The sequence below is a fragment of the Anomalospiza imberbis genome, chromosome 10 (assembly GCF_031753505.1).
Source record: "Anomalospiza imberbis isolate Cuckoo-Finch-1a 21T00152 chromosome 10, ASM3175350v1, whole genome shotgun sequence".
In the NCBI taxonomy this organism is placed as follows: Eukaryota; Metazoa; Chordata; class Aves; order Passeriformes; family Viduidae; genus Anomalospiza; species Anomalospiza imberbis.
In genome coordinates, this window is record NC_089690.1 from 12,422,600 (window position 1) to 12,446,059 (window position 23,460).

General features: G+C 48.6%; 1 protein-coding gene across 2 annotated transcripts; it reads right to left on the reverse strand.

Annotated features, from left to right (window-relative positions):
- Positions 1-11,136: 11,136 nt before the first annotated feature.
- On the reverse strand, positions 11,137-22,713 carry LSG1 (large 60S subunit nuclear export GTPase 1). Of its 2 annotated transcripts, XM_068200709.1 has the most exons (14): positions 22,602-22,713; positions 22,410-22,527; positions 22,042-22,162; positions 21,387-21,473; positions 20,442-20,528; positions 18,345-18,405; positions 17,540-17,716; positions 16,071-16,496; positions 15,674-15,775; positions 14,711-14,854; positions 14,191-14,314; positions 13,484-13,563; positions 12,682-12,855; positions 11,137-11,389 (listed from the first exon to the last, which is right to left on the reverse strand). In XM_068200709.1, exons 1-14 carry the CDS (start codon positions 22,680-22,682, stop codon positions 11,210-11,212), a joined length of 1,962 nt encoding a protein of 653 aa, XP_068056810.1. In that variant the 5' UTR covers positions 22,683-22,713; the 3' UTR covers positions 11,137-11,209. The 2 variants fall into 2 exon arrangements, with proteins under 2 accessions (XP_068056810.1, XP_068056811.1); XM_068200710.1 differs by lacking the exons at positions 22,042-22,162; positions 22,410-22,527; positions 22,602-22,713 and having other exon boundaries at positions 21,364-21,395.
- Between the last annotated feature and the right edge of the window lie 747 nt (positions 22,714-23,460).

Sequence of the window (23,460 nt, forward strand, 5' to 3'; positions counted from 1 at the left end):
CTGGATCCTTTCCACCATTCCTTGCCCTCTGGGGTCCTTTCTTCTCTATCCGTGAGGTTTTAGAGTAAGAAAGGTCTCATTACTTCTGCAGCTCGTAATTACTTTTGCAGCTCCACCCTAACAAGCAAGCTCGTCTGCTTCCCCAGGACAGGTCATGCCCTGACAAACACCTGGCTGCTTAATTTCTGCAAACAGCGCCTGGGGCTCTGCAGACACCCCGGGCTGAGCGTGCTGTGGGTGCTCTTGGTGGCTGGGAAACCCAAAGGGAGGACGGTGCAAGGAAGACGAGTGCATGTCCCCTTTCACACACAGCCGTGCAAAGGAACTCACCCGTGTGCACTGCAGCTTCTTGCAGCCTTCCCTAGAAGCAGCAGAGCACCTCCCAAGGCGCTGTGTCCCTAGAAAGGGTTCTTGGGGCCCTTGATGGCTTCTTCCAAGACTGCCTGACTCCCAGGAATCTGGCTGGATCCTCCTTCCCTACTCTCCATGGCTACAAAACTGGCAGAGATGATCAAATCAGAGGTGTCTCCTCACTGTCCAAAGCAGCTGAACTCCAGTCACCCCACAAAGCAGAGGATAGCCAGCAACCACTGAAACCACAAGATCTGCCCAAACCTGACCTGGTGCCAGCCCTGTCCCTGGCCAGACTGGCGACCTTGGCTGAGCGCATCACCCCCAACACACCTCTTAGAGAAGGAGGGCTGAGCAGGCAGATGCATCTGCAGCCCCTCAGGAAAAGCCTCCTCTGAAGCTGCACCCGCTCAGAGCATTCCCACCCTGGCCATTGTTTTAGGAATGACTGGAAAATGTCAGCAGGGCACTGGGTGCGGGTGGGGGGGTCAGGAAAAAGGAAAAAGAGATGATTAGAATTTTTTTAAATCAGCCAATAAATTATATTAACTTTTCCATTGACCTTTTCTGGGGTCACATTATCAGACTAGTGAATGTGGTTCATGAAGATAGGATTATGCTCAGATTTCAAACTGTGCAGAAAGTGCATCCCAAGCAACATGCCAAAATGGAAATGTCAGCTCTGCCAGATGGGTGTGCTTCTCATTATCCTCCCGGGGAAAGCCAGATCCACCACCTACAAATATTGTGTATGTTATTAAAAGGGTCTGGTTCCCAGGGAGGCTGGGAATTGCGTAAGGTCTGCCTTTGTCGATGGTGTCTTTTACTCCTTTCCCCTCGAGACTGTGGTGGCCAGGAGCGGCCTGTGGAGGGACTGGTTTGCCACAGGCAGCCAAGATCACTTTTCCCCCCTGCTCGGCCAGCTTGCCATGGAGCAGACAGCTGGGAGTGGGCAGTTTTCCTTGGCCAGGGCATGAACACTGGCCTGGCATCCTGGTTCTGCCCTTAGGGTGGGATAATGTTCAAAGCATGGGGCAGGGGGGAAGAGGGGCTGACGGTGCAGCTACATGTTCTGGGGGCCTGCAAGGGAAGCCCTGCTGCCCACGGCTGCCCCAGTCTCTGACAGGGCTTAGTGGGTGTTGGCAGAGCTGCAGCCCTGGGCCACATCATATCTGCTCCCTATCATGAGCAGCAACAGCTCCCTCTGCAGCTATAGCGCCTTCCAGGAGCGCCCCAGGGAGCAGGGAGTGTGCCAGCCCACAGGGGCACTGACCCTGCTGTCCCCAGGGCTGCCCTAGTCCTCGGGGCTTAGAGAGTTGCCCTGTCCCTTGGACTGCAGCCCCGGCAGACAGAAGCCTCCTCTCGGCCCTTGCCAGCCCAGCATAGCCAAAATTAGCTTCCCCTGCGTGTGTGCCGGGTAAAAGAGCCACGATTGTATCTCAGAAAAGCATTATTGTATTCCTCGAGCCCTATCTTATCAGGGAAAGGAAAACGGGACTTTGACAAACTGCCTCTGCAGCGGCCGGGGTGAGCACATGATTCTCGGTAATCGCCCACCCTGTGGTCGCCGGTGGCCACTATTGTTCCCAGCCCTGGCTGTGCCCTGCCGAATCTGGGCAGCCATGACCCTCCCGAAGGCAAGAGAGCAGTGGGCCCCGGCCACCCTCACCTTGGCTGCACCCAGTACATTGTGTTTGCAGGTGGGCATGCAGCTGAAGGTAGACTGATCCCTTTATCAGGAGCCTTCAAGTGCTGATAAGGTGGCATTGCCTGCCTGGAGCAGGGACTTGAACCCTTTTGCAAGGGGAGATGGTTATCAGCAGTCTCTGGCAGGGCTGTGCTGGCTCTGCAGCCTCACAGCTGGAAGCAGAGCTGAGCTCTGAGCCTGGGACAGATAGGAAGGGTTTGTTTTGCTTTGCACAATGGCCGCTCAGATCCTGTCCAACAGCGGAGCAGAGAACACAGCAGGGCACTTCAAAGGCACTCGGCCTAGTGCCGTCACCACACGGGAGCCAGCGTGGGTGTCCTGCCCCTGGGACGCTCAGCCTGACCCCAGGGACAGCTTGGTCCATGAAATACCAGTTGCGACAGGAGACACGTTGTTCCCAGTCCCAGGGCAAAGAGGCTTATCACCTGGAGAGCTTATGTCATCTCGCCAGGAAGTCCAAGAGCCACCCACGAACCCATCTCTGCCTGCAAAGCACCCATGCAGGGAGGAGAGCAGGGCGCTCTGTGATCTCTCTGGTCCTTCCTGCTGCAAAGCCATCTGGGGACCCTCCCCAGCAGGGTCATGAGGACCAAAAGCCTGTTCAATGGGTCCACAAACCACATTCCCTGGCAGAGCAGAGAGCAGCAGGTGCTGGGCTCATATCTGCTGCGAGCTACAGGGCAAGAGAAGACCACAGGGCCAGTGGGACAGCCAGCATGATCCTGCAATGATGTTCCACAGGGGACCCCTGCCTGATCCGCTGAGCTCACCTGGGAGGGAGAACAGCACCGGGACCACGATGGATGCCTGCAGCCAACCTCACTGCTTGTGCAATGCATTGGGAAGCTCTTCATCCCCCTAAGCACAACTGTGGTTGCTGGTGGGGTCATCTCCATCAGAGGTGCTGGTGCCAGTGGTATCTCCCCAAATACCCCAGCAGAAGCAGCCAGTGAGGGCTACTGGGAGCAGGCAGAAGTTACAGCAAACCATGTTGCACAGCTGTACAACACCTAGTTGGTGTTTTGGTGCTTTGTGCACTTCTTTTGCTCTGCTGCTGGCTCCTTCTTCCCAGGGCTGGATGAAGGGAGAGACTGACAGGTGCTGCAAGTGTCACAGCCATCCCAGCAAAGCTGCTGCTGCTGTCTCCCTCTGCCTACAGCTCAGCTCTCTGCTGTCTAGAGCTGTGTTGTCTGAGTGAAACCAAATGGGAAAACTCCAGGTGGACTAAATACAAGATCTGAAAGGGCTGAGGCCATGGATCTCCACTTGCTGCACCTAAGGGTAGAGGACAAGTGCAGCTGCTGGAAAATTGCAAGCCACTGGAATATGTGATGTGCTCCAGCCCCTCCTGCACAGCTCCTCCCTTCGCCGGATCCCTGAAATGTCCCTTCCCTCAGCCTGACCAAACACCAGTGTGCACCTTCGTGGCTACCACCCTGGGACCCCCAAGAGAAGGGACCAGGCACTGCTTGCCGGGCACAGCACCCATCCCACTGCTTTCTGAAGCGATCAACGATGGAACACCAAGGCAGCCCTCGGGACACACCTCTGGGGCAGCGCAGAGCAGGTCAGCACAGGGTGACCTGCAGCCCACCCTGCCGCTCCCAGTGCCACAGCCTGGGGCCTTCCTGAGCCAAAGAGCCAGTCCTGGCCGGCCTCCCTGAACTCCTCTCATCATTCATCCCAGTCTTGCTGCCCAAAATAGCCTACAATGATTTCCGCAGTTAATCTGGGCCTGCTCTGAGCCTGCAGGCTGTAATCTCAATTTGGCTCTAGCCAACTTCATTTCAGACTTCCCTGTCCCCTTACTCTGAGACACAGCAGAGGCACTCCTCCTTTCCTTTTCTTTGCTGTCCCAATGGTACCCACCCCACCACATCTCCTCTTTGGGACAGGACAGTGCTGCAGAGGCTTGCCTCTGTATTTACTGAGATGGGACTTGTGCCCCTTGTGTCTCATCTCATGGCCTGTTTAACTCTGGGCACTGGGGGGTGCCTGCTGCTGTACACACATCAGATTGTCTTCCAGCCCTTTCCCAACCAGCTCCCACTCAGCACTATTCCTATGACCAGCCTCCTCTTTGGCAGCACCTAATCCTGCTCTCAGTCCTGCCCACATGGACACCACTCTGCCCCCTATGTTTCAGAGTCCCCTCCACTCTGAAACATAACCTCTAACATATAGAACATGTCGCTCTGTCCCTCAGCCACTCAGCAATGCTTTCAACATCTGCCACCAGCTTTGGGGTGTTCATATACCCAACAGAAATGTATCACTAGCAAATGTTGTGGCCTCATTCTCCTCAGCTCTTCCAAAGTGTTTAAAGTAAGATTCAAAGCAAGACACCAAGCTACATGATGCAACTGACACCCTTGAAGGATGGGATGCCATCCAGAGGGACCTGTACAAGCCTGAGAACTGGGTCCGTGGGAGCTTCATGAGGTTGAACAAAGGCAAATTCAAGGTCCTGCATGTGGGTTGAGGCAAGCCCTGATATCAACACAGAACGGATTGAGAGCAGCCCTGCCAGGGACTTGGGGGTTCTGGTGGATGGGAGGCTGGATATGAACCAACAATGTGCACTGGCAGCTCAGAGAGCCAAACATGTCCTGGGCTGCATGTAAAGCAGCATGGGCAACAAGTGAGGGAGGAGATTCTGCCTCTCTGCTCTGGTGAGACGCCTCCTGCAGTACTGCACCCAGCCACGGGGTCCCCAGCATAAGAAGGACATAGACCAGTAGGAGCCAGAGGAGGCCATAAAGATTATCAGAGTGCTGGAGTACCTCTTCTATGAGGAAAGGCTGAAAAAGTTGTGGCTGTTCAGCCTGGAGAGGAGAAGGCTTGGGGCAGACCTTAGACTTGCCTTTCAGTACTTGAAAGGGACCTACCAGAAAGATGAAGACAAACATTTTAGTAAGGCCTGTTGTGATATGACAAGGGGTAATGGATTTAAGGTGAAGGAGGATTAATTTAGATTAGGTATAAGGCAGAAATCCTTTGCAATGCGGGGAAACACTGGAACAGGTTGCCCAGAGAGGTGGTAGTTGCCTCATCCCAAGAAACATTCAGTGCAGGGTTAGATGGAGCTCTGAACAACCTGATCTAGTTGAAGATGCCCCTGCTCCTTCCAGGAGTGTTGGACTACATGGTTGTTGAAGGTCCTCTTCAACCCAAACTATTCTATGATTTCTCTTGCAAGACTGTAAATGAAGGACACAGATGATGCTGTGGGATGGAGCAGGAGCAGGCCAGGCCAAGGCTGTTGGTCCAAGGCTCACTGTGAAGCACTGAGAACATCGTGTGCTGTTGTAGATGTCGGTGAACCCAATGGCAAGAATGAGGTCTAACTCCAGTTCAGAAGGCTGAATGATTTCTTTATTATAATTATGCTATAATACATTAATATACTATATAAAAGAGGATACTAAAAACTACACGCTACTTTCTCTATCATATCTAACTACCAACAACTTGTGACCCTGTTCTCTAGAGTCCAGACACAGGTGGATCCGACTGGCCATCAGGCCCAAACAATCCACCATGATCCAACCAAGTGTTCACTCCAGATAAACAATTCTCCAGACACATTCCACAAGAGAAAAACAAGGAGAAGAAATAGAAATTGTTTTCTCTTTCATTTCTCTCTATGCACCTTTATAAAAATCCTGAGAGAGAGAGAAATGTGCTTGCCACAGAGTGCCCGCTGCACAGCCCGTTGACAGCCAGACCCGGCGGCTTGGGACATCCCGGCTCGCACGGACATCCTCCTGAGCTTTAGAAAGCAGCCGAGGTGCCCACCCCAGCGTCTGCAGCAGAGACTTTTGTTTCACTTGAGGTTATCTTATCGCCATAGGAAAGGCAATACAGCAGAAGAATTTCCTTTCCTTTATGTTTCCAGCCTTTCCATTGTCTGGCATCTGGATTTCTGAGCCTTGCCACTCACCAATGTGCTCAGGCCTCTGGAAATACGAATGCAGGCCCTTCTTATCAGCAGGAGCTCTGTAAATGCTCTTTTTGCTGCTGCAGGCAAACCAGGCAGGGTCTGGTGGCCTCAGGCCCCATCCTCACCCCATTCATGAGCTGTGCATTTTCCACTGCCCAAGGCAGGTGCCAGCTCAGCAGTTCATTCAGAGGGATGGCAGTGCCAGGCAGCAGAGCTTGATGAGAATTGACCAAGGCATTGAAACACCAGTTTTCCATTTCTTTCTTCCTTACATGGCAGACCGTGAGTGATGGCTCAGCCCCCCACAAAGAGCACTGAAGACATACTCAACCTGCTGGATGGGTTTCCATCTCACTGGTCTGCGGTGCTAAAGCTAGCAGCCAGGGATCACCAGGGAGTGTGATGGCCACCAGCAGTGAGCCACAGACTGTCCCTTTCTCCTGCCTTGCTGAGTGCCTCAGCTGGCTTCAATTCCACTGGGCATGGCTTGTAACCCTAAATGCAGGGGAAAACAGCAGCACAATCACTAGAGGAGACTGATGGGTTTGAATCCAGCTGTGAGGCTGCACTTCTCCCAAAGCCCCAGTTCCAGAGAAGGAAGCCATCAGTGGTGAGAAAGGGGAACCCCTATGCCATATCTCAGCAGGACAAGTGTGAAAGATGCTGGGAACTGTCCCTGCTCCACCAGACAGTGCTTCAGGCACAACATGGCATGGCAGCCTGTGGTAGCACCCCAGAGCTTCTCACCTTCCCCCAGAGACCCCCAACGAAGTACCTTCTGCTGCTTATTGCTTTGTTTGGCTGAGGTGCTTGGATATCCTGGAGGGGTTGCAGCTTGTCTGAAGGTGCCTGGGCACAGCACAGAGGAAGGCTGAGCAGCAGAACTGGCCTGGCTCCACTGCACCATCATATCCTCCAAGTGCCACTGTGAAGAGAAAGGAGCAGGCAGTGCCCCAGGCAGGTGCCAGGGAGCCCCAGGCAGCTCCCTGGGCAGCATGGGACCTGCACTGTCTCCTTCCAGAAAGGAGAACTGGCTGCATTTGAAACAATAAAATTTTTGGTTCTCCCTTTCTCCATGGCAAAGCAGAATAGTGCTGGTTTCCATTTTTCTCACACACTTCCTTTGCTGCCCAGACAATATCAGAAGACTCAGGAGCACACAGTGGCCAAGATGTGGTGTCAAGAGTAAGAGAATCCCTTTTCCCTGAGAGCACACAGCAGTGGTTCCTGAGCATCCCCCGGCACTGCTCTGAGCACAGCCAGTTCTGAGAAGCTCCAAGCAGAGACACTCTTGCTGAAAACCCTGTGAAACCCCAGATGAGCCTGCACTGGTCTATCAATGCTGACCAAAACAAAGGGGCTCTGTAGATGCTTCCAGCTTCTCTTTGCTCTGGGGAGGCAGAAAAAGCCTGTCTGGACTGCAGGACCTTCCCTCATGCATGACGTTTCTGGTTCTTTGCCTCAGCTCCCAAGTGACGAAGGGCTGGTGACATTTCCAGAAGGGCAAACCCAAGTCTGCTCCACCCAGCACATGCAGTCCTCCTGCCCTGACACCACCCATGGGACAGACCCTTTTCCCACAGCCACAGCAAGAAAGAACACTGGGGCAGAGTTCCTCTGACTCAGTAGCGGTTTCTTTTCCTCTTGTCCTCACCATGACCTCTCTTTGTGCCTCAAGATGTCTTGGGCACCTCAGGCATTTAGCTTTTAAGAGATTATTTTCTGAGGTATACTGGAGAGCTGCTCCCTGCCTCTCTCCCAGCTGACCCAGGGTATTTTTCCCCAATATTTTTTTTCTTCTGCAGCAAAAAAAGAAAAAACTCAGTAAAAAAGCTGGACTAGAGCCACCACACAGGGAAGGGGGACAGCACAATATTGCTCCTCACAGACAAATGGGGTAAAGGATCCTGCAGAGGCCAGGCAATGGCATGAAGCTCCTCACAGGTGGGAAGGAGCTGTGACCAGAGAGTTAAAAAGAAAGGTTTCTTCTTACTTTAAAGCAACAGTGTCTCAGGACAATTAGAAAAGAGTTACTTAACTTTTGTAGGAACATCTTGAAAGGCCCTGGATCTAGCTGCTTGCCTTGCCATGGCCAGAGCCACGCTTCCCAATGTGGTCCTCTTGGCCACCTCCTTGCCAGGGTGGCTGGGAAGAGCAGCTCATGAGCCACTCGTGCAGGGGTGTGGTGGGGTGGGAGTCCCCAGGGACCCACACCTCTGCTGGGATCCTGAACTGGAACAGGAGCCAGCACTGCTGCTGGGGGCAACAGGGATGCTCCTCTGCCTGGGAAAGGCCGGCCCCTAACGGCAGGAGAGCGGGAGTTCAGCCTCCTCCAGAAACATAAGGGAGGAGATTTGGTCCAGGCAGGGACAGCAGAAATTCAGCGAGATCCCAAATGGCAGTCCCTTGCTGCAGACTCCCTGGTGCAAAAAGCCATCATCCCGTTGATCCTTGACCTGAGACATTGGGAAAAGATCAGACACCTGACTCCAACAGCCCCACATCTGCAGTGGGGTGATGGGCAGAGGACTTGTTTGTGTAGTGCAGGCTCTGCCACGCTGAGGGGAGTGAAGCTCCTACCTCATCTGCCACCAACTGCAGCTAGAAGAGCCACAGCACCCACAACAGAGTGGCTTAAGAATTTACATCCCCTAGCCCTCAAACTGCTCACCCATGATGCTGCAGGTTTCAGGAACAGCGTAAAAAATACTGCTCTTCCTCAAAACAAGACTGCAAAACACTTTTTTGTAGCAGCTAGACGGCCTAGATGGCAGCTCAGACATGCAATGACAAGTCCTGTGTATGAAGCAGAGCCCCAGTTCTCTGGCTGTCCAGGGCAGAGCTGGTGATTCCACCACAGGCTGCCAGTACTGCCCTGCAGGTGTGGCACCCACTGCCACGCACAGCACAGACCCACCCATGATGCAGCAGAAGCTCATTCACAGGTGGCCAGGGCAGAGCACATTGTCTCCTTTGTGCTGGCTCTGACAAGTGAGCAGTGCCCACATGGCCTCACGCCTGCCAGCTGCTGCCATGTGCTGTACTGAGCTGTCAGCAAGGCCCAGCCGGCACTGCCCAGTGAGGGATGCGGTTCAGCAACACATCAAACCACCACAGGAAAGCATTAATTTGCCTCTTACCTATTTTGCCCACTGCTCAGTAACAGCATGAAATATTAACAGGTCTTTAATCCTTCCTCTGTTGAGGCAAGAGTCCTTTAGCACAGCAAGGAGCAGTTTGCATTTAACACCTGGGCACACAGTACTTGCTTGGTCATATTTACATTATCCTCCATTCACTCATGCAAACACTGCAAGCTGCTTGGCAGGTCTCAGGGTTTCTGCAAGCAACAAGCAGTCATCCCAAGTCTCAGGCCCTGGGGATTTCTGTCACTCACTAGATTTGGAAGGGTCTACATCAGGACACAGCTTGTCCAGCAAGGTGGCTAAGAGAAAAGGGCAGACAGTGCAAAAGAAGAGAACTTGGGTACATACAACATGGGCTAACAATTCAAAATGCTTCGAAAGGAGAAAAACAATAGAAAAAAAGATACTTCAGTTTCAGAGGTAGTAGCTTCACACAAAACAGGACAAAAACAAAGGAATGTTCCTGAGGAATCAAGTCCCTAAAGCATTGCAAGGGGCAAAAGTAGATACCTTTCCTGCAAGCAGGATGGAGAAGTCAGATCAGAGTGATTTGGCTAAGGCAAACCTTCTCAGGAAACAAAGGCAAAGATCACCTTCTCCAGGAGAACTAGATTAGGCAGTCTCTCCTGAGAATTTACTTTGTGCTATGGTACACTGATTTAAAATACCACTGACCATATTAATGCACTGTAATTATACTTTAACTTTACAGATGGCAGGGAACTATCTTCCCTCCAGTGATGTAATTAGGAACTCGAGAGCAGGCACTCCATGGTAAGCAGGAGCTGAGGTCAGGGCTCCTGCCAGGAGCAGAGCTCTGCTGTCAGGGGACCCTCTGCATACAGAGTGCAAACTGGCTGCACAGGACACACACAAAGGGTCACAAAGCCAAAACTGGCTTGGATGCACACCCCACATTTGCTGTGGCTTTGCTCAGTAGTTGCTTTCGTCTCTCCATCCACATTTAAAGCCTGGAAAGTACAGAATTACAAGACAGCAATCCCTTTTTATAGTATCGAGAGACCAGCATCATGTGTTATTCCTTCCACCACCTAAAAACAAAGCATGACTCGTCTTCATGAGCTTTTCCAGTCCTATCATTACTCCTTGTGCTGAACAAGGAACATAGAGCTCTGACCAAGTGCACAAACATTTTCTCAGTAGGGCAGCTGAGAAGTAAACCTCACTTTAATCTGACCCAGGTAAGTAAAGTCTTTTTAGCATCAAATACTCATGTCCTCAATTAAAATCTGCTAATAGACAGTTCTCTGACTTAGGGCAATGAGACAGAACATGACACACGTACAGGAAGTAAAATCTCAAGTATATTTAAGGACAAATTAGCACCAGATTTTTAGCCAGTCATATGGAGCCATTGTTTTAAAATACCAGTGAGAAGTCACACAAAAACAACTGATACCAGCTCAGTGTAAAGGATAAAAAAGCAACATTTTCCTTGCACGGTGTGCTGTGCTCTGCTCAAGCTGGGAAATAGGGAGTGGTTACAGAGTCTACAGAAGAGGACTGAGAATAGCAGAGAAGGAAGAGGGCAATAAAGATCATTCTACCTCATTTGTCAACACACTAAAGCATTTTGTCAATTCAACAAACAAGCCTCAAAGACCAGAAAAAAAAGAAAAAAAAGAAAAAAGAGCAATAGTGTCTCAAAATGTAACAAACATCACTCATTGAAATTCAACTGTTTAAAGATTTTAGTCAGTTTTACAGGGCTTGCTTTGATTGCAACAGCTATAAAATACATCCTTTATGGAAGGAAAAAACATTCCTGCACAGCTCCATCTGCTCCCATTGAAAGGATGTTTCAGCAGCAGTCAAATGTCTGGGCTGGCTTCCAGATAACACGAACAGCCAGGTCTCTTTTGTTCTCAGAAGGGATGAACTCCAGCCACCAGAGCACACTCTCATCCCCTGCCAGGCCAATCCACTGCAGAGAGCTCCCAGGTGAGCTAGTGATGCCCACTTATCTGTTTTTCCCCCTCAATTAAGGCCTGTGAGACAGTGCAGTCCCTGCCCTGAAAAGGCAAGATACTGGTGCCACAGCTAAGCCTCCAGGTGCTTTGTGATCCTGCGGATTTTCTCCTTCCTGTTCCTGTTTCCATGTTTTTTCCAGGGCTTTCCTACCACATTGGCAGGATTGGATGCAGTCACAGGCACGAGGCCGCTCCCAGGCCGGTAGCCCATGGCAGCCCGGACCCCTTTCATCAGGGCACGAACGTTCTCCTGGAAAAGGAGACACAACCAAGAAGAAGATACTCAACCACTGCAATTTGTCAGTAAAACCAGACACAGGCAAGCTCAAACCCAGCAGGGCCCGCTCAGCCCCTGCTCTAGAGCTGCAGGAAGGTCAAGGCAGGAGCCAAACCCTGCCAGCAGCTCCAGTTCTGCCAAGCTGTGCCAGGTCCCCAGCGTCTGCCACTGACACGACACCGTGTCCCAGCCAGTATCAGCTCCAGCACCAGGATGGATGCTCACAGCCTGTGCTCTGTGCACAACAAATTGTCTTCACAAATAAATCTGGCGCCCAGGAAAGCCACAGACCAAAATAAGTTGCTCAAGTCTGGAGCGTGGGCAGCACTGATGGGGCTTGCAGCTTGTGCCAGCGCTTTGGGCAGACAGAGCAAGAGTCTAGTAATCCCAAAAATTCTTTTCAGGTCACAGTTTTCTGAAATAGCTCACTTTTTTTTCTTAAAGAGCCTGAGTTCTTGTTTTTAAAATGCATGATTATCTTAGCTGTGCTAAGCAAATGCTGTTCACATCCAGCTAACCACACAGAATGGAACATGCTATCTATGACCTATCCTGTTCATGGCTAAAAACCCGTTCTAATCCTTGTCAGTTATGCAGATCTGGTCAGTTATGGATTTCATATTTCACTATGAGTCATTAATACACTTTTTCAGTAGTGTAGAGGCAAAACAGATGCCCGTAGGATCTAACAAGAATCATACAGGTTAAGAAAAATTCCCATTTTCCACTTAATTTTGAGATTTCTTGACTGGATTTTAAATCAGTTTGTATTCTTTTCATCTGATTTCAAGTTCCGAGTCAAAACCTCAAGGTAGTACTAAATCAATTGCGTTAAAACAGCTTATCACATCCTCTAAATACATCAGCTCAGGAAAGGAGTGCCAGTTTGGAGGACCTGTTAGTTCAAAACCATGTTCTGGGTCAGTTGCCAAGTCATTCCTCCTTGTCTTTCTTCCCAGTCACCCTCCTGTTTACTCAAGACTGATGTCTGATTACTAATGGCAAGGGTCACCCTGCTGACCTCTGAAAAATCACCTGTGCACACCTCATTAGCAATCTTTCTGTCACCTAGGACATTCCCAGTGATTTACAAGATAATAAAAATAACAGAGAGCTCTCGGGTAGAAATTATATGCATATCCCACAGCATTAAACACCATTAACTCAACCCAGCACACTTCCATCCTCAAAAGTGGCTTTCCCCCACTAACTACAGATGAGTGCTGCAGCAAAAATTCCTAGAACAAATCTTTTCCAGAATTTACCTGATGGAAAAAAGTTTTGTCCACCACATTTTCAATTTGTTTTGCTTTGGTATTTTTCTCAGGCTTCACCTGTCCAGTGGCCTGCACAGTTGTACTGTCAGGGCACCTTTGATGTTGGTGCTGAAAATCATTTGGGTCAATACCAGGAGGTGGGTGGCAATATAACAGCTTCCCCTGTGAAAGCAATGGGACTCAGTTATTACAAAACAAACTCTGAGAGGAAAGAAAACAACTCCAACCCTAAGAAGGGCCTGAAGTTTAGGGGCTCACACTGGCAGACTATCAGTACACTTTATTTATTTTCCCAGGTAACAACTGGCTTGACTCCTAGGTTAAAGTACTGTTTCCACCTCTACATCAAAGCACCATTTGCAGCTGCAATGCCCAGCTGCAAACAACACAGAGTAAAATTCTCAGGAGCACCAGAGGATCCTATTAAGAAATTATCAACAATAAGTTGCAGATAGGTGCTAAAGAAGCATGCAGTATTACAACACTCAGAGCAACAGTCCTTAGTGCCAAATATTGGCCCAGCTGTACTAGGGGTTCATTTCTTGAGTATCTGCTAGCTATTTTGGAGATATGATTATTTATTTAGATGGCACCATATTTTCAAGCAATCACCTTTCTAAGATAAGGCAGCTTGAGAAATTTATTCTTTTAAAACATAAAAGCAGCCCAATTTCAAGAATCTTTTGATACATGGTGATTTTATCCAGAGAAAGAGAGTTGACTTTATTGTACTTCAATGCAACCTTTAATTCACCTCTGAGAAGAAAGCCCAGATGTAGGAAGCACTTACGCTGACATAATCTTTTAACACATATCGAGCTGATCTCGGCTGGTCAGGCTGTCCATGAGCTGTCATAAAGCCCCTCATATCTGGAAGAGAAATCCAAAGTATATTCTTTATAAGTACAAGAGAATGTTAATATGTTCACCTCTGCTGCCTAACCACCCATTTGTATTCTTTCTCAAAAATACTCCCTTAGAAAGAGGATTCTCTTGGGGAAAGCAGGGGAGAAAAAAGGGAAGAACTTCAGTGACTGTAAAGGTACTGCAGAAGCATGCTGACATGAAAGAAATTAAAAGAGCTGACATCTCCCTACTAGCAGAAGACTGCTAGGTTTGGGGTTTTTTTTGTTTTTGTTTTGTTTTAAAGACAGAGAATGAGAATTCACTGCATTCTTCAAAGTCTAATTCAGACACAGATGGTTGGGAGGTATCTGAAAGGATAAGAGCACCGCACTATAGACTGGCAGGGCATTTCACCAGTATCTTCCACACTATCACTACATCTGTCAGATGAGTCTGGCAAATCACTACTCCAACCCACACAGGAGATGAGCCATTAACAAAGACCATTCCTGAGACGAGGGCAAGTCCTATCAAAGAGGTCCAGTGCACAACAAACCCAAGCTGGGCCTAACTTTACAATGTTATCCTAAGGCCATGTTCAGGACCATGCACACAGTAAAGGTAACAAGTTTTAAAAGGATCATCACTCACATCCATATGCTGTTAGCAGCTCTTCAGCTGTTGGCTTTCGATCTGGGTCCTCATCTTCCCTTGGCCTGATGATATTTATTCCATAGGTTGCTTCCAAAATGTTTCGTGGGATATGCTGGCAAACATAAGCTAGTGAAGGAAACCACTTCATGATTTACAGCTAAGCAAGTAATCTTGCCCGTGTCAGTCTAAGAGCACACACAAAAGGATGACTTTTGGATTTTGTTGCAAACCAGAAAAATAACACAAGTCTTAATCTTGCCCTTGTCACTCTAAGAGCACACACAAAAGGATGACTTTTGGATTTTGTTGCAAACCAGAAAAATAACACAAGTCTGACAACACAACTAAGTTGAAATGAGACAGGAAAAGACCAACACAGCAGGACTGTGTTATCCAGTATGTCCCACCTCCCTCAAAGCATGAGCACGTGTGCTGCTAGCAGGGCTGGAACATGCTACTTGGCATACTCCAGATCCAACCCTTGCAAGCACTCTCACAAACCCCATGCAAAGGATATTAGAGAAACAGGTGGAACATGGTCCCTCATCTGATCTATAGGCAGAATTCCAGAACAAATCATTTCTGCCTTGGTAGAGACGAAAGATGGCATCACCAGACCAGGGCAATCACAAAGGCACAGGCCAGGCTCCACATACAGGGTCTACATGACAAATAATCCATTAGTTCACTATGGCAAGTCAGTGTCCACGGAGGAAAAAGGAACAAAAAAACCCCAAAATCAAATGCATAGATGAAACAGGGATACAAATGACAATAAGCAGAAATTCTACTAACAGACACCTGTGCTGCTGGTCCCAGTCAATGAATTAAGGAGATCAGATGTAGAAGAGAGCAACATTTTTCTAAGTTTCTAAATAAGGTATCCAGATGGGGGCAGCAAGATCTTCAGCTCTCCAGTCTGATGGGAGAGGAGAAAGCACTCCAGAAACCTTTAAGTGCATTGGACCTTCTGAAACAGCTAGGAGTTGGAAAAGCACAAATCCCACAATGGTCCCACACTATAGCACTGGAGTTTCTACCTCAAAATCAAAGCTTGATCAATATGAAAATATCAGCAAAACTACATTTATTCCCAGCAATGACGTTGACAAGGATAGCTTGAAGCCTTGACCTTAAGCTACTTAGAGGAACACTAACTTTAAAAAGCTTCTCTCCTCATGACGGGTATTGGAAAAAAAGGGACAAGGTAACTAAATAAAAATCAGGAGATGGAAAACACGCCCCATTGCACAGCAGCTCTCATGAGTGACTCAAAATCAAGCACAAGTTTAGAAGCAAGAATTAAAGTTCCAAAATTACATACATGAAGACCACCCCTCTCCAACCTACTCTGCTGGCCACAGTTCTGGCTGGCAGAGTTCTCAGTGAGTGCATGTGGTTGCAACTAGGTCATAATAAAGCTCTCTTCCACTGGGGAAAAAGAAATTATAAAAAGAGTGATGTTATTTGTTAGCAATACCTGGAAGTGTTTTGTACGGCCTGGCGTAGCAGACACTGACACCTTCTTATTTCCAAGGATTGTGTTGATGGTTGAACTTTTGCCAACATTAGGGTAACCCACCTAGATGACAAGGAAGTGAAATGTTATTAGGCAGGGTGATGCCAAAAGATTGACAGAGCTCTGACACAGAAGTTCTTTAAAAAATGTTAAAAAAAAAAAAAAAAACTTGGACAAGCAAAGGGGCACACTGAGCTCTAGGACGTTCAGTATTAATCTTTGCACAAAATCCACAGTGGTTTGTGCTTGCTAGTTTTTACACCCTTATAGGAAGCCAGACTACAGGATGAATTTTTCCCACGGAGGGCACATGGAATTAGATTAAGTAAGTTCCATTTAAGCACAAAGTCCAACTCACCAGCCCAACATTTACTTCCCCATCCTTCACCCTTGGTCCATTGTGCATAGTTTTGAATATCTCCAGCAGCTCATTTCTCTGTACCAGATGGCTGAAGTTCCTGATGTTCCTGTTCCGCTCCTGCACTCTGTGCTGCACTGCAGCACCATCAGTCCTGCCTTCCATCCTCCCCGGACCAACAGCATTTATGTTGTCACCAGCTTCATCTTCAGAACAGGTTTGCCAGTCCTCCTCTTCATCATCTTCACAGTCTTCATATTCATCACTGCTGTTATCATCACTCACCAGAACCTGGGTTGCACTTTGCCAGGTGCTGCCTGTGGACACTCCTTCTGCACTACCTTGTGCTGTGCTGTCGTCTTCCTGACTGGAGCCTTCATCCTCAGAACTGCTCGGGTGCTCCGCTCCCCCCTCAGTGCCCAGCTCCTGTGGGAACAGCAGTTCAGAGCTGAAATGCAAAGACATCCCCAAGCCTTGCTGCTGGCTCAGTGAGCTGTCATCAGCCAGATCCCAAGAGCTGACAACTCAGTGTTTACATCACATTGGGGTTTTTTAGAGGTATTCAGCAGAATGTAGGAAAAACTAGCCCATTTCAGGAGAATGACAAAAGCATTCCAAGAGGGACTCTTCACAGCTCCTCTGTGAAGTCATTAAGAAGTTCCTCTCCAGAATGAAAGCATACACACCCACACTAGTTATTTTAAATTATTAAGTGTTCAGAGTAAAAGGAATGAATGTTGTTTTTTCAAAGTGTTCAGAACACAAAGCCATTTTGTTTCATGTCTAAGTATTTCATTAAAATCATTTCAAGCTGTTTTGTTTTCAGTCAACTCTAAATTTCTTCCCTCCAAAATGCTTACATTCAAAAATGAAGATATTTTCACAACAATAGTAGTTTGACCTCTCTTCCCAAAAAAGAGAAGAACTAACACCTTCAGTCTCACTTTTAAACCAGTCTGTAAACAGATTTTAAAGACTGTAAACCAGATGAACAGAGTCGGTATTTTTGGAAGGATATATGGGATATTCCACAGCTGAATGGCCATAACAGAAGAAAGCAACATCTATTGATAACGTGTAATTTGGGGCAGCAGCTCAGTTTGTTCCACTGGATAAATGGCTTTCAGGTACTTTAGGTTCTCCAAGAAACACCTCCCCTCCCTGGGAAAGAAAAAAACCTCTCTACAGATAACCCCATCCCTCGCAGCATCCATCTTGGAAAGGTTTACAGTTCTTTCAATTAGTTAAGAGTTTGCAAGTAGGTCTACAAGGGCTGTTCTGTCCTCTGCATTTTGTTCAATTTTACTCTCCTCACTTTTGTCTCTGAATTGAGCCTTCAAATGCTGTTTTACAGCTGCACAGGTCTTTAAAATAATCTTTTTGTGCTCAGGTATATCACAAGGATAGCTGCAAAGCAATTACCAGCTGCATCCATCACAGACCTAGTTTGAACTGGTCACCTGCAGTACCTTTGATTCTCCGCACAGCCGTTCACACTCTGCCAAAGCTGACCAGAACACCACCTTGACACCCTCGTTCTCAAAGAACTGTGCCCAAGCAGCACGTTGCTCCTCACTCAGCAAATCTGCTTTGTTGATCAGGATCATGTTCTCCTTGTCATTACTGACTTCCTTAACGTAACTTTCCTACAGAAAACAAGAGAAGGATCAGTTTGTACTCTGGTTTCAACGCCTTCCACCCCAAGACAATACAAGAGCAGCAAGACAAATTACTCCACGCAGCTCCACATGAGTGTAGCCAAGCTTGTTGCTGGCCATGTGTGCAAACACCTTGTCTGCTTAGAGCTGTGACAAGATATTAATCAGCACCCTGCAGCAGGAGCTCCTAAGATAACTATTTGAGCAATTTCATGTCCCCCTGATGCAGTGTTCTATAGCCTACCATTACAAACTTGTCACTTCAGTAATTTTTGATCCTTTGTAATCCTCACACACTTTTATTCCCCTATGCTTTTACATAAAACAATTCCTTTATGTGAGGACACTTCTAATGGGTAATGAGGAATAAAATAGTATCTGCAATATAGCATCTGAAGAAGAGCCTCTACCTCTAAATTCACAACATTCTGTGTGGAATACCAAAAGACAAAGAAAAATAATTTCATGCCAGAATACTTGCATCAATTAATAAGATATCCACTCAGGCACAATAGCAAAACAGCTTCAAGATGGCTGAATGCATTGAGCAAAAAATGTATCACATAAACATTAAGATGTAAAATGAAGACAACATTCAAGAAAGTGGTTTACTTACCAGGTCTTGACATCTAAACAGGAGGGGGTTTCTGGCATCTACTATCTGGACAACAATATCACTGCAAAAGTAAAGGGAAGTCCCATAAAGTACTCCTTCTTACCTTGCCTCAAAGAAAGCAGTAAGACACAGTAATTATTCACTTTTAGGTTCTCCTTGGAATTTTAATAGTTTCAACTGTATTATCCCACTAAACACCTTTACTGAACAACAGAGCATCTCAGCAGCCCACCTGCCCAACAGATCCATGCTTGTGCTACAAGCCACTACTGCCATACAGTGTTTCCTCCTCACTTGGCTCGTTCTCCTGCACAACTGTACAGCCAGCAAGGGGGAAGAAAACATGCCAGTTTTGCCAACCCATCTACCCTTCAGAAATGCTCAGCAGGCAAGAACCACAGTAGTGGTACTCCATCTTTAGAAAGGTACTAAAAACTGTGATAACACAACTTTGTTTCTGTCTACTCTCATCCTCAACTGTGGCAGGGTGGTTACAGAGAGGAAAAAAAAAGAGGTGGTTTTCCTACACAGCAAGATATTTTGGAACACTGTTGTCCTCCTTGCATGGAACAAGACTTACAAAGCCTCCCACAAATTATATGCAGATTCTAAGTATTTGATATTGGGTATTTTCAAAAGCTCCTCTGTGCTCTTTTTGTCACAAAAAGCATAAAACAATGAAAAAATAACCTTAGACTTCAGTAAAATATGTTGCTCCCCATGCAAGCAAGGCCTTGCAACATGCTTCTAGAAAACACCTTCCAAACCCAGAGACCAGGCTGCCACCACATACACGAGCAGGACTCATTAGTTTCACACAGTAATTAAATGCAATGACTTCAGATCCCAAAGGCATTCATGCTTCTTTTGTCAAAAGGAGCGGAAAATTTAACTTCAGCCTCTTCCACTAGAACTTCTTCAGGCAAGTAATTTAAATGCTATGTATTTCTATTCTATTTATTTGTCCTGTTAAGTCAGGACATCTTCAGAACACCACAGGTCCAATGGAAGAATTTCAAGCCTCACTAAGCAGTTTGTTATGTATTTAAAAAAAATCAATAATCCTCCCAAGGGAATAATTTAATAAGCCCCATGGGTACAAAGAGGACTGTACAGTTACACACATTCAAAGATCAATACGAGGGAAAGCTGGCACCATCATACTGAAATGGGATACAGAGAAGTTACTGAACCACGCTGCTGGGAACTAGTTTAAAGCAAATACATGGAAAAGGCTGATAACAGATCAAATTTTCTGGATGGAAAGGTTAAAGGACTGAGTGACCTTTCCATTCACTTCTGAGACGGCATCCTCACTCTACATGAAATAAAAAGCTTCAACAGGAGCAGAAAGGCATTAATGACACATTCCAGTCACCTCAAAACACCCTGCACACTCACAGTGCACATCATGATAGCCTACAATGGATTCTCCTGACCAGCACTCTCCCAGCCAAAGGCCCAGCAGCACTCAGTACAGAGCCCCTTCTGTGAAAGGACCAGCTCACCATGACCTCACTGGTGAAGTATTTTTCAATTTCAGGAAAGTGAGACGAGATGATCTTAAACCTAATTACTAGTGAAATTAAATGCCCCAGTTAGATTAACGTAGCAGATAGCACTCTTATTGTATTACAGCTCAGCAGAGTAAACAAAGCTATTCCTGTGGTATGACAGCTCGCTGTCTTCTGTGCACTGCTGCAACTTCTCTGTGCAGCAAAGAGACAAGGGGTTCCATCTTTCCCAACATTACTTACACCTTGCCTCCTGCTCCTGAATATCAGCTGCTGCAGTTTGGTTGGGAAGGAGGGGAAGGGGTTAATCCTGGCAAGAGACCTCAAAGGCACTTTCTCAAAGGAGGCCTCCAACACAGAGTTACTGGGGAAGGCCTAGAGACTCACAGTGAACCACTGTACATCACGCTGTTGAGAGCTAGCAGGCACCAAAAAACCAAAATCACTGCAGTGCTGATAATAAAACATTACCAACTTAATAATTTTTCCTGTGCTGAGACACTTGAAGCTTGTCTCAAAAGCTGCAATTCATGAAAATACGTTCAACATCACTTTTTAAAAAGTGTATAGCAAAATACTTTACCTTCTTTCAATGACTCTCCAAAGCTGACGCCAAAATTCCAAGTTTCTTTCAAATGGGGTTAGAATTAACTTCTTCTCTTCCTCAAGGCTAAGGCAAAACAGAAAAAACAATGTCACATTCGGTCCATGGCAGGCTGTAAGCTCACTACCAGCTCTTCCCTAGATCCAGAAAGCCTTAGTTTTGCACAGAGTAATCAAACCAAACTCATATAGAGGTACTATTTCTGATTTTTTTTCAAACAGTCCTCAAGTACACTGCTGTCAGTGGCACTGGTTTAGTGGCGAGACAATGGCTTCTGATCTTGTCAATGCATAAGTGGTAAAAGCTGGAAAAAACAAGAACTCATCAAGAGTCTGCCTGTGAAATTTGAGAGCCATGATAACAAATGAGACAAGTTTTCCCAAGTGCCAGAATTTTTTTCCTAATTGAGTACCACTTGGAAAAAATAACAAAATTTGGGGATGGTACCTGAAATACCTCTATACAACTTTGACCTTGCTGTTACCACCACCTGATCAACTTTACTCAGGGTAAGCACGGGTTTGCAGGGTGTGAGCAGATACCACCCAACTCTCCAAGGCAGCGGATGCAGCACCAGACCAGCACAAGCTGCTGGATGCAGCAGGCCGGCTGCACTGCCTTCTATTCAGAGCAGCGCTCTTGCTCTTAAAAGACACATCCAGTAACCCTCTACTCCACAGGCAAATGAAGAACATCACAAGCCATCCTGAATTATTTTAAAAGAACATGCACATACAAGATAGCTTTGCAAAGCTGACCACAAAGACATGCTTGTGGCTGGGATGTCCAGCCTTCCAGGACGAGTACAGAGAGCTACCGAGCAGACATTAGTTTTATTGGTTCAACCAGGATAAGTACAACCCGCTGCTTCCCGTGTCACTAAATGCCACCAGCTACTTACCCAGCCACAAGCAGCATACTCACTGGGCAAGCTGTCGCCTCCACTCGAGAAAGCTCTCTCTCTCTGCTTGCTTCAAGTCCTCTGCACTGGTTGTTCTATCCCAGTGTGGCCTATAACAAGCATATTTTGGAGCGGTCAGAAACAGCAGTCAGTCCAGCTACATTACTTCAGTAAACATAAAGAACATAAACACCATACATTCAGTTATGCTGAAATAATGGTTCAGATGTGCATGCATCCATTTTCAGCAGTTTTAAGTACACCTTTTTTCCTTGTTCCTTCCAAACTCCGTTAGCAGCGAGCATGTACACCATATACCACAAAGCTGTTTTCCTAAGTTTTGCAGGGTCCTTAAGATGGGGATTAATCTCTCTGTTCACCATTCAAAGAGCTCTGAAAAGTCTTACCAGGCAGCCTGGATGCACCTTCTACAGCAGTGCCAAGCTTTGGGCAAGAAACCCAGACCATCAGGCCAGAGAGGCTGGCACTGGCAGCACTCACATGGGAGACAGGTACCTGTGCTGTGAGTTACAGCCCTCTCATGCAGATTAGTTAGTGGCTTCTCCGAAAGGAAGGTACTGCTAACCTGAGGGCCGTCCTCAGGCTTGCAGCCACGGAGGGATCAGCCGTGGAGGCCCCATCCGCCAAGGGGCATCCAGGCAACCCTGCAGAACTCACCTCCGTGGGATGCGCAGGAACTCCCGATTCTCCTGGTGCAGCTGCCGAACACGCTGGGCCTCCTCTGCTGAGAGCAGGCCCGTGCAGCTCTGGGCAGACACGATCTGGGCATTCAGACGCTCTGAAAGGAGAGACAGTCATCCAAAGCCACCCGTCCCCAGCGCTACTACCCCTGCCACCCCATCCCGTGTCCCTGCTGACCCAGCCCTGGCTCAGGGCCCGACAACCTGCCCCCAGTTCCCGCCCGGCCAGACCCCTGCCAGCTCCCATTTGCACTCACTCATCCCAGAACCGGTGTCGCCCAGCCCCGGGATCCCCTCCTCGGCCCCCGGCCCAGCCGCAGCCCCAGGCCGGTCCCAGCTGCTCACCGGCCACGAAGCGGGTGCCGGCCAGCTCGGCCGTGGCCAGGAACTCCTCCAGCGGGCTCTGCTCGGGCGCCGACCGCAGCTCCGGGCCGCGCTCGGCGACCACCTCGCTGGCGTGAAGCTGCCGGGACAGGACACCACCGTCAGCCCGGGCCGCCCCGACCTCTCTCCCGCACCCCCGGGCCCCCGGTTTACCCATGAGGAGGGGCCGCGCCGCTCGAGCCCGCGCTGCCGCTGCAGGCAGCGCCCGAGCCCATCGCTCCGCTTCTTGCCCATGTGCCACCGCCGCCGCACCGCCGACGGAAGGGGCGGGCCGGTTCTACCGCCGGTTGTACCGCCCGCTCCCCCCGCCCCTTCCGCCGCCCGGCCCCTTCCGCCGCGCCCGCCCCGCCGTGCCCCGGCGTCTGCCACCAGGCGGCGCCACCGCACCGGCACCGGCCCTGGCCAGCCGGCCATGTCGGTGGGACACAGCCGGAACCTGCGCAAGGCGAGGTTGAGGTGGGACATTGAGAACTTCTCCGCTGCAAGGGTGATTAGACGTTGGAGAGGACTGCGCAGGGAGTTGGTGGAGTCACCGTCCCTGGAGGTGTTTAAGAATGTGGCACTTAGTGCCAGGGTCTAGTTGATATGGTGTTGGACTCTCTATCAGAGGTCTTTTCCAACCCAGTTGGTTCTGTGACCATCCATCCATCCGTCCATCCGTCCGTCCATCCATCCATCCATCCATCCATCCATCCATCCATCCATCCATCCATCCATCCATCCATCCATCCATCCCTCCCACCCTATAGGGCTCCGAATGGACACACATCTCTCTGGGTCTCCCCTCCTCAGGCTCATCTCTAACCCCTTCCCTCCCATAGCAGCCACCAGCCTCATGTAATGAGCCTGGGGGCACGGTTCACTCCCACCCCAGGGGCGGTGCTGCAGCTGGAGCCCTGGCAGCGGGGTGGCACGCAGGGCTGCCAGCCCCAGCCCGGCCTGTGGCAGCGCCGGCGGCACTGGGGCCAGTTTCTCTTGCTGGTTCGGTCTGGTGCAGATTCTATTGAACCAC

What these genes read in the sequence shown, in the direction of transcription:
- LSG1 (XM_068200709.1), bottom strand. Translation starts at nt 22,682, where the DNA reads ATGGGCAAGAAGCGGAGCGATGGGCTCGGGCGCTGCCTGCAGCGGCAG. An exon ending in GGCGCGGCCCCTCCTCATGG is followed by an intron (nt 22,528 to 22,601) that starts GTAAACCGGGGG and finishes CTGTCCCGGCAG; the next exon opens with CTTCACGCCAGCGAGGTGGT. An exon ending in TTCCTGCGCATCCCACGGAG is followed by an intron (nt 21,474 to 22,041) that starts GTGAGTTCTGCA and finishes TGCTTGTTATAG; the next exon opens with GCCACACTGGGATAGAACAA.